Source organism: Eschrichtius robustus, chromosome 20 (assembly GCF_028021215.1).
Source record: "Eschrichtius robustus isolate mEscRob2 chromosome 20, mEscRob2.pri, whole genome shotgun sequence".
Classification (NCBI taxonomy): domain Eukaryota; kingdom Metazoa; phylum Chordata; class Mammalia; order Artiodactyla; family Eschrichtiidae; genus Eschrichtius; species Eschrichtius robustus.
The window spans coordinates 25,722,319-25,733,345 of NC_090843.1; the positions used below are offsets into that span (position 1 = coordinate 25,722,319).

At 45.4% G+C, this 11,027-nt stretch overlaps 1 protein-coding gene across 3 annotated transcripts in view; it reads right to left on the bottom strand.

Annotated features, from left to right (window-relative positions):
* Nucleotides 1–5,299, bottom strand: part of IGF2BP1 (insulin like growth factor 2 mRNA binding protein 1) — a 41,932-nt gene extending 36,633 nt beyond the window's left edge. For 2 of the 3 annotated variants that reach the window (XM_068531233.1, XM_068531232.1), the window contains exons 1-2: nt 4,861–5,299; nt 3,620–3,680 (exon numbers count right to left, since the gene is read on the bottom strand). In XM_068531233.1, the coding sequence (XP_068387334.1) occupies nt 3,620–3,680; nt 4,861–5,035 (236 nt within the window). In that variant the 5' untranslated portion in view covers nt 5,036–5,299. Of the gene's footprint in view, nt 1–3,619; nt 3,681–4,133; nt 4,212–4,860 lie in introns of those variants that run through there. The other variant, XM_068531234.1, reaches the window with a different exon arrangement.
* Nucleotides 5,300–11,027: the final 5,728 nt, after the last annotated feature.

The following is an 11,027-nucleotide window of genomic DNA, read 5'->3' on the forward strand; positions in this document are numbered from 1 at the left end:
AATGGAGAAAGTGAATTGATTTCCACCTTTCCTCCAAACAGCGCAGAAAAATTAAGAATCAACTTATTTAAAACTCAAAAACTTGATATTAGTAAGAAAACCTTTTTGCTAAAAGTGTCACAAACCGTTTCTACTTTGAACTTACTAGTTGAATATCTGGTCAGACGTATCTTTCAACCATAACCACTAAGGCAAAAGTGCCTGCAAGTACTCCCACCCTAGTACTTGTCCTCCTTTATAGTTGTTTTTTAAAGACATTCCCTTGTTTCTTAACAACCCCCATACTTAATTTTCAGCCCATAAGAACAATTTTCCTTAAAGGCAAACCCATTTCTGAAGGCAAAATTTTTGTCTGTTTTTAAAACATTTAGTGATCCAATTATTTCTTCAGAGTCTCCGCAAATCACTTAAAAATATTTTTGCCACTTACAAGACATCCCTTTGCAGAGATTTCTAAAGCAACTAACTTTAGAAAATTAAACCATAAAATCAGAATTAAGTTTGAATACTTTCTCTTCTGAGAGTTCTCACACTTATAGGGCTAGGAGAACAATTTCTGTGTGCTTTTTGATAGTTAGAAATTTAAGGGAAAGTGTTATTAGCCCACCTCATTTTAAGTCAGAGAAAACAACCATTAATCTGCCTAAGGAAATCAAAGTCTTTAACTTGAACACATTTTACCTAGAGAAATGCAGTACATCTCTTCACTTTTTTTCTTAACAGCAACAACTTTTATTTTGATGACACCAGTGGACAGGAGGTATGCTATCTTTAGGCCACATTCCTCTAGAAAAAGGCACACACAGTGGCAAATGAAACAAAAATTTAATTCCCTTTTAAGGAATTTTCTCCCCAAATACCCAAGCCTCACTAACATGATACCTCTTTACCTTAACTACTCAAGTGTCTCAAATTAAAACAAACAAACAAAAAAACACATACAAATCCTTTCCACAACTGTCTTTAAAATGCTTTTGGTTTTCCTCCTTTGTCCTAATACTTGACAGGGAATATATACAAATTCTCAACAATAAGCTGAAACTCTTGACCAAAATTCCAACACTGACTAAGAGAGTATTTGGGAAGGTGATCTCAGAGAAATTTAACACCGCCCATTTTAAAAATTCAACTTAATGTTTTCAGTTTTTCAACTTAATGTTCAGTCTCTTGAGTTCTTAAAAAGGAATAAATTATATTTAGCAAATAGAGACAAGGTTAAAACAAAATATATTAATACTTCAAAATCAGTTACTCAGAGTTAATAACTGCTAAAAAATATTGTAGCTTTTTCTCGATAACCCCCCTCTTAAAAAAAAAAAAAAAAGGAACATTTAGGTTGCCAGGTTTTTATGAATCTCTTAGAAATGTTTAAAAAGTCATAATTCATTTGGAACTGAGTACATCAAGAAGAGTTCTCCTCTATTTTAAATAGTGAAAACAATATATATACACACACACAAAATATATATATGCACCATTGTTCATTTTGCTTAAAATATATTAGTCATAGTTAATTAACTAGTTCCTGTTCTATACATCCATGAGACTGAAAAAGCCAGGAACAAACCAACTGAAGAAATACTTTCAGACAGACTAAAAACACATACCACAACATGCTTCCTCAAAGAGCACAAAATGATAGAGCAAACTGACTTCATGAAAACAAACTTTCTTTTTTTAAAAAATCCTAAAACTTCAAAAATTGATTCACTCTAGAAAAATGAAGTGCCTTACCACCACTCAGAGAAAAAAATAAAACACAACTGACTCAATGTTTGTGCTCAAAAATTATTTCAGGAAGGGGGAGAGAATACACAAAAGATTGAATATGGGTGTGGAAGGGAAGATTCTGTACCCACTCCTCACAAACCCCACCCCTTCCCAACTGAAAGGAGCCCTCAGTAATACATTTTGGAGGGAACAAGAAGGAGCCTAAAAATGGCTTTAAAGCAAGTAGATGGCTTAGGGGAAAAGATCCATAAACACTGAGCACCATGAAGATTAAAATATAAATGTTGTGGGTTCCATTTCATCACATTTTGCTATTTTCTTGCTTATCACTTCATTCCCTTTAAAATTTAAACCATCCTTTAGAGCAAAAGAAAAAAATTCCATATATTTCAGAATTCCAGTTATTCTGGTTATTGTTCATCAACATGTTTCAAACACTCAGCTTTCAGTTCAAATATCCCCTATCTTCTCAGTAGATCTACTGATGTCAGTGTACATAGTTCTCTCATTCCCATCTCCAGGAAATGCTTCCAAATAATAAATAAGACTTTTTCCCTTTCTTCCGATTTTATTGCCTCTTTACTCCTAACTCTAATTGCCTTTCCAATAACAGAGTATTTCAAGCACTTGAGGTTAAATCACAAGCTCTATAAACATAGTTACAAGCCATATTGATCATCTATAGAAACAATAGTTCCAAGTTACTTAAATATCTCAAGCTAAACCACTGAAAGATCTTTCTCACATTAAACTTTCTAGACTCTCTTAACTGCCTTCAGAAAAACAGAGCCACCCACCTCCACCTTCCCACCCAGAAAAGGCCAGGAACTATTCTAAAATGCAGCAAGTTTCCAGTGGAAATGAGGGGAGAAAGCGAGGAGAAGATCAAAGATTTACTGGGGGCTGCAACATGAGAGAAAACTCTGCACTGTCAACATGTTTAAAGTCAGGTCTGAGAAAGCAGAAAGACTCTGCCCTTATACTTCCCAGCCAGAGTTCAATGAAAGATCTGAACCATGAATCAGCTTTGGGGATAACATGATAAGAGTTACCCCCTTTGCTGAAGTGAGAATAGGAAGGTATTGGAACACAGTCTCTCTCTCTTTCTCACACACACACACACACACACACACACACACACACACACCCCCATTCATCCAGGGAGTTCTAGACCCTCCAAAGAGCCCCAGCTCACAGCCTGAACACAAAGCTCTCACCCCAGATGGTCGGTCCCCTTGCAACAATGGACTGAAGGAGTGGGGGTGGGGGGCTCAGAAAGGATAGTACAGCCAAAGCATATTTGCAAAATCCAGTTGGGAGGGGAGGATGTGTGATGGGAGGGACTAGAGGTAGGTGTCTGTGAAAAAAATAATGTCCTTGCCTGTTGCAGAAATATAAATAAAGCACAAGCACAGAATTCTTTGGGGGGCAGGAATTCATTCCACTTCCCCTAGAGAGTCAAAGGGGACCCCCTCCCAATCCACTTAAGAATTATGGTGAGGGAAGGGGGGGAAAAACAGTCCTGCCAGAAAGTTGCTGAATGTCCATGAGTCTCAACTCTCTAAAGATTTTTAGCTTCCCCACAAAAATGGTCCCACACACCTTGAACAAACTCCACAAGGTTTCTCCTCTATTGATTTTTCTCCCTTTTACTTCTCCAAGTAACATCTCCTAGCCCACCCCAGCCTCAGCTTTTTTTTTTTTTTACAAGCTGTAAACCACCCATTACAAGATCTTAGCCAATCTTCCCTCCCTGCCCCCAACATCCGGAGTTGGGGGTGGGAAGGCCAGTAATGGGTTTCTTCCACTGGAGACACTATGGACCCCTGAACACAGCCTCTCAGCGCCCCCAGGCTGACCCCCTCCCCAGAGAAGAGCTCTTTCCTACCTTTGTTTTTTGGGGACGGAGTGTTCAATCTCTAGGCGTTTTCCTTGCAGCTCCACTTTCCCTAAAGATTAAATTGAAAAAGACAACATGAGAGCTTGGACGGGGAGGACGGGGGGGCGGCAAAAAGAAGGAGAAACCAGGGTAATTCAGGAGTTACTGGGATTTGAGATCTTCCTAGGAATCCAGGTAGTGGGTTCCGCAGCCGGATGCGAAAAGGTCGCCTGGGGAATGGTGGACTCTCTAAATTCATTATCGTGTTTTCTGAATTTTTGTTTTGTTCTCTCACTGAGGTAACCGAGTAGTGGACGGCTCTGGGAGCCGGATCTGGGGGAAGTGCGAGGGCGTCCGTGAGGGCCGGCTGCCTTTACGGCTCCCAGATGTGGGGAGAAGGGGCCGAGAAAGGGCTCCCCGTTTCTCCCAAAGTCTGTGGCAGGGGGTGGGGGTGGGGCTGCAGAATGAAACTTTATTTTCCTGTCAAGCCAGGGAGAAGGGCTTGGGGCGGCGGGGTGGTCACCTGTCGGGGCCGGCCGGGAGGCGAGGTCCGGGGGAGCGGAGCTGGGCCCCGCGGGAAGGGTCCCCGGCGGCCGCGGCGCGCGCCTCTCGGCCCAGCCTGGGCGTCTCGGGAAGCAGCATGGCGACCCGCCGCCGCCGCCGCCGCCGCGCCACCCCGCTCACGCCCCACTTTCAAATCAAAATGGCTCAAGCCCCGGGCCCTGGGCGGTAGGCGGGACCCCGCTCCTCTCAGGTCAGGCCCGAAGGCTGCCGTCCCCACGGAAACCCTGGAGGTCGGGAGCGGAGTGGGGACCCCTTCCCAGCCCGGAAAGGCCTACGGCGGAGGAAGGGGAGGGGGTGCGCACGGGGTGGGGGCGTCCAGCCTCGGACACCGAGGGACTGACGTAGGGCGCCCAGACTGAGTTGGCCTCGGTGGCGAGCCCCCCCCCACTCCTGCCAACATGGGCTCCCGCCCCGTCGGTGGGAGGCTAGGAGGATCACCTCACTAAAGCCTCCAGCTCTTCATCTCGGGCTAGGAGGAAGGGGCGAGGAAAGCCGAATATTTCCGCGCGAGGGGCCAGCGGGGGGACGGAGGGGGCGTCGGAGAAGGTGGATGGGAGTCGGTACCGAGGCCAAGCCCCGCAGGCCGGGGGCAGAGAGGAGTTGGCGGGCAAGGAAAGAGGAGGAGCAGGTCCCCGTTGTTCAGGCATTTCGCGGTGCTTTTTCCGGGGAGGTGGGTGCACTCTTACCGGAGAAAGTTTCGATGGCCTTCATCGCCCAGTGCTCGTCGGGGCAGTCCACGAAGGCATAGCCGGACTTGACCAAGAACTGGCCGCTGTAGGAGATCTTGTGCTCCGCAAACACTTTCTCCAAGTCCGCGGGGGTCACGCTCTCGTTGAGATTGCCGATGTACAGCTTGTTCATGGTGGCGGTCTCGGGCAGGACGCAGTCCTGGGCAAGGCCGAGCGGGCGGGCGCGGGCGGCGAGCCTCCTAGGCCGAGGCGGGAGGCGGCGGCAGCAGACGCAAACTTTCTTTGCACCCCACCCCTGAAGTTGTCCGGAGCCGAGGAGGGGAAGGCGGCCGGAGGGCGCGCAGAGGTCGCGGGAGAGTTCGGGGAGGCCCGGGAGAAGTGCCCGCGGCGCGCTGGGAGGCGGACGACGCGGCTCGGCTCCTTCCCTTCTGTCCGAAACCCCTCCAAGCGGGCTGGTGTGTCACGTTTCTCCGCGGCCGCCCTGGCGCCGCCTCTAAATAAAATCGACTTGAAAAAAAAAAAATGGAGCGGAAAAAAAAAAAAAAAGGCGAAGCCACGTGGTGAAAGCCCCCACCCACCCTGCAGGGGAAGACCCCCGACGCCTCCGGGCCCTTGGGCCCTCCAAGCCGGCCCAGCCCACCAAACTCCCGGCCGGGGGGGGGAGGGTGCCTCTCAACTCACCCCCCGGGTAAGTTGGGCGGGTGGGGGCTGTTTTCCCGAAGCTCTACTTGCCCCCTCCCCCTTGCAAGAATCTGGCCCCTAGGGAGGCGCCCCGCCCCCCACCCATCCCCCTACCCGGGCCCTAGCTGGGGGGAGAGTGGTCCGGCCCAGAATCTCCCACCTCTTAATGGGTTGGATAAAATGTGCGGTTATTTTTTATTCGAGTGGTCGGGAGTGGGGGGAGTTAGCCCACCCTACCCCAGCTAACTGCTAGCGACTGACAGGCGGGGGACGGCCGAGAGAGACAAAGAGAAGCCGAGGACTCTGGGGTCTTCAAGAGGGGGTCGCGCGAGCCGGTGATTTCAGAAGAAAAGCGCTATTCCCCTAGATCTCTAAGTGGGAGGGGGGGTCTCGGCCTTCCCAGCCCCAGCGCTAGGAGACTCCCTCGCCTCGGGGGATACAGGATCGAGGGGCCCTGCGAGCGCGGGACTGTGAAGCTGGAAACACGGGGGATCGTGGCTGGAAACCAGGGATCCACAGGAAATCATGTTTCGGGATTCCCCCGGGGTTCATACCGGGGGTTCGGCTGTTGAACTAAAACGTCTCGGGGTCCTGGGGGAAAGCGCGGATCCGGCCCAAGATGACCCCGAGAGAGAGGGAGGGGTGGAGAGAAGGAAGAGGAGTGGTCGCGTGAGCGGACCCGGGCTAACCGAAGGGGGAGGTCTCAGGCAGGGAGTGACAGGGTGGAGATCTAAATGATCCCTTTCTCCCTCCCTGACGCGGGGGCAGACAGGTGGAGTACCCTCCCCCCGTCCCACCCGCGACAGCGACGGCAGCTTTCCCAGCGCTGGGTTCGGGTCTCGGAACTTTGTTTGGGGTGCGGGATTTGGATCCCGGCGGGAAGGCGGGAGAGGCGCCGAGGGCCGGGGGCCGAGCTCTAAGCCCCGCCCACGTCCCCAGGTCAGACCCGCAGGGGGAGGGGGTAATTTCCGCTCCGCGCTCGGGGAAGCGAGGGGCGGGAGCTGTGCTCGGAGGAGGGGGCGGCGGCCCCTCCCCCGCCCGCCTGGGGAGGGGGGAAGCGGATCCGCCCTGGTCCCTTCCCTCGCCTTTGACCAACTCGTTCCGGATCTTCTAGCCCCGGGAACCCGAGGGACGGACCGACTGGGCAAGGGGCGACACGTGGGCGGTCGCACCCCGTCTCGGCGGTGGGGGAGGGGGCAGTTGGCCGCGCGTTTCGGAGTCCCGGCTACGCTACGCAGAGCCGGGCGTGCGGTCCACGAGCACCCGGGATCCCAGGCCGAGGGGCGAGCGAGGCCAACGAGTTTCTAGCGGCGGGGGCTGGGATGGCGCCAGCGGGTGGTGGAGAGCGCGGCCAGGGGACCCTGGAGCCCCCTTAACCAGCGAACCAGGGAGCGGGGCGGGGGTGGACCCCCAGTCATACCAGAGTCTCCTCGAACTGGGCGGAAGCTGGGGTTTTGCTCTGGGTTCTGCGGGAGGGAGAAATAATTCTGTCGCGGGCACGCGTGCTGCGAGGGCAGGTGAGGAAGGGGGTCACTCTCCCTTTCCCGGTCCCCGACCCCATTGTCTCAGTCGCCTGCGGCCCGGGCCGACTCCGCAACACGTGTTGGCTGCACCGATATGAATGCCTTAGATTTTTTTTTTTTTTCTTGTTATTATTTTGTGTTTGCAGAGTCAGTGAGCCGACTCCGACTTCGGCGCACCGCCCTTCTGGCAGAAGATTTTCTACCGTTCAAAAGTCAGGAGTTAAAGAACTGCACGCTCCACCTTTGTCCCCCTCCCCGTTTTCCCCGCGCGCTGAAAAGAAATGGGGCTTGGGGGTGGGGATGGGGGAGGGCTTCCAACTCGGTTTCTCCATCTCCACCACCTTCAAAACCCACCCTCCAAATCCGCGTTTTGTTCTTGCCAGCCACGTGTTTGTCGGATTTTTACTTTTGTGATATTTTTTCTTTCCATGGGTCTGCAGAAATTAAAATACTATAAGCCATCAGTTGCTGAGCAGACGAAAAATGTTTTCTCTCCAAGAAGGTGGGCGATATCTCTATTCCACCCCCCACACCTCCTCCGACTCTGCTCCCTGTTTCTGACTCTTAATATTCAGTCAGCTCTTGACCATAAACAATTTTAAACAAACCAACGAGCTGGAAACTGCCTGCCACATAGTAGGTATTCAATAAACAATTTCTTAACTGAAAAGCAAGCTAATACAAATGTTCTTTGTACTAGAGCAAAGAACATTCGGAGGAAAATTAAGAGGCCAGGGGAAAAAAAAAATTATCTTGGCGAGGATGTGTGGGTCTGTTGCCCGGGGACTCTTCTTGGTGCTGTGTGTGTACTTTTGAAAGGGCTAAAAGATGGTCTCAGAAAGGCTGTTGTGTTCCTTGGCCTTTCCCTATATAGGAACCCCGATCTCCTGAAACCTTTTCTGTTACATCTGGGAACAAGGAAGAGGGTACTTGGGAGGGCATTCCAGTTCCCAGAAACTTTAAGTGCTGTTTGCTTCATTTAATTTAAATCTTTAGGAATTAATAGAAGCACCTCTCAGGTTTTCTCCCTGGGGAACATGTCCACTACTCTATCTCTTTATTCCTAAGACAAAAGCAAGTTACACCCCACAAAAATCTTCATTCAGATCTCTAGACGCCTGTAAAATGCAGCCCACCTTTTCCTATCCTAAATTCAAAGGGAAACAAATTTAAGTTAATAATTGAATTCGGTTCACTTTTATGTTGATTTTTTCCATGTAAAAATAGAAGTCTAAATGTTAGCTGAAATTAGTCAGTTTCTTTAATGTTTTAAAATGACAGAGGAAAAAATATAAATGTATTCAATTAAAAATTTATCAACTACTGATAAATTGAAACTGATTAGTTCTTTTTAAAAATCAGCTGTTCACTGAATTCTAATCCTCCCCCCACCCCCACCAAGAGCTTCTGTGTATAGTCAGAGGCTGCAAGAACACAAGAGAGAGGAGGCAGCTGGGGCTGAGATGCAGACCCTTTTAGCCCCCAAATCAGTTTTGCCTCAGTGACCTGGCTATTTTAGGCTGAGGTTGGGGAGACTGAATGATGTTGATTGGTGCTTCATGTCTCCCCTCTGAGTGAGTCCAGCTCTAAAATTAACCTGAGAGAAGGGTTATTTCTTGTCAAGACTCACATTCCCAGGTTAGGGATAGGAATGGGATGACTTGGGATTCCATAATTTATCATCATTCTTTTCTTTGGCTTTTTAAAAATTAAAGACAACTAGTCAACATTTATTTGTTAATAATTTTTTTTCTACACAACTTCTTTGGGAAAATTTAATCTTCAGTGCAGAGTTCAATTTAGTTTGTGAGAGTTAAAAATATAGCTGCAGGATAAATTGTTTTCTTTAAGAATAATGATTTTTAAAAGTATTATCATTATACTTCTTGTTGTTCTCCTCCCCCCTTCCTCCTTCTTCTCTATTTTTTCCTGGAGAAGTGTTTGGTCTAGTTACATAATTCAATTCTCTGAATTCAGAAACACTGAAACTTGACTCCATTTTAAAGATGGGATTCTGATCCATTTTCCTTCAGTGTGAACATACAAATACATGCAGAGAGAAAAAAAATTAAGAGAATAAAACGACTTAAAAAATTTAAATATAATTAAAAATTAATTTTAGTACTTCTTTTCAGTTGTTTTCCATTTGTAATAGTTTTATATTTTGTCATCTTATTTGTATATCTTGATTTTTTACTTGCTGTTGTGCCATAAGTATTTTCCCATGCTGCCTGCAAGTTTTGATAATGATCATTTTTAGCCAGCATGTTCTCATCAGCCCAATAGATGTAAGTTAATCATTAATCATTATTCTTAGATATATGTTACATCAAATTTTTTTTACTTTTGTTAGTAGTGCTGAATAGGTATTTGAGGGCATATAACTTTTTCCTCTTTTAGATTAGCTCCTTTGGATAAATCCCCAAAATATATATTGCATTTTAAATCTAACAGTTATCAATGACTTTCTATTTTAAAAGCTTCACATGTTTTACAAAAAAGAGGACACACACACAAACTGGAAAGCAGTTAGGAGGAAAATACATTAGAATAGAATTTTTCCATTTTTTGTTTTCTAATGAATCGTAATCAATATTGAAATAAACTTATGGTTTCTATGAAATATAGAAAAAGAAAATTTCACATTTACTGACATGTGGCCACGTTGACTTCAAAGTGTTTGAAAGAATTTGTCTTTTGTTTGCTTGGTTTTTGTTTATTCTGTTGTTGTTTGCTTGTTTTTCATTGTTATTGTCTTCAGATATTTTACTTCTTCCTGCAACTTGAAGTCTTGGTGTGGTTCTTTTAACTGCCTGTAAACTTTGAAAAAGTGTAAATTTGTCCCAATTTTAAAGCACATTCAGCATTTTCTCCTGTCAAATAAATAAAGATAACTATGTGTTTAAGATAACTCATAAAATGTAAGAGAATTATAAGCAGAAAAGGAAATTTCCTCCTTCAAATTATTATTTAAAAGTGTTCAATGTTTAAAGCCTTAAATAGAAATGTATTTATTCCAGAGATAGAAGAGATTCAAGGAGGAAAAAGAACTTTAAGAACAATCATTTGTTTTTGTATGGGTCACACAATGTGTGTGACAAAACTGCTCAATTTTTGGTTTTGGCTCAGGTTTGCAATGTAGAAACTTGCATAAGGCAGGGAATCATTTATTTTATTAACTTAAAAAAAAATGGATGTTTCCAAATTCAATTTGTTAGTCAATTAAACTGCACCACACTAGCCCCTATTGACACATGTAAAAGAGATGGTCGATAACATTCCTCAGATTACAAGTACTGCATTTCACTCCAAAATCATTTGGTTAAAAGATAATGAACAACTTTGTTTAGTCCCTGTTTTGCACAAAATGTAAAATAAATTATTGGTTTGTTTGGGGGGAAATTGTACAATTGAAGAAAAGACAAGGAAATAAATGTTATTTTTCAAAATAAATTGTAAAAAGCAACAAAAGTGAGGGAATACATACCTCAATATTATTTAAGTGGGAATAGTAAAAAGACAATTTTGTATTTGAAAGCTACATATCTTCTAGGTATTTAAATTGATTTTAATTCAAAATGAATCAGTTACAACATCAAACTGCATGGAGTTAATTTGACTTTAGCTGCATAACTTCTATGTTTTTTAAGACTGAAAGAATTTTTCTATCTGGAAAGCAAAATATTTTTGTTCGCTTCATTAAAAATTTACTTCTGATGATAAAATTAATTGATTTTACTCCTGTTTCTAGTTAGGACTTTTTTTTTCACGAGGTGTCTTAAATGTTTCTGAGTGCTTAAAAGGGGATGCTACTATTTTTTTTTTTTAAGTTGAAAAAAGTAATACATATACTATTTCACTAATATTTCATCAGCAAAATACTCATTAAAAACACTTAATCTGTCTTTGTAAAACAAACCTTTCCTTTGTAAAAGGAAAGGGACCCAGCCTAACAGTATA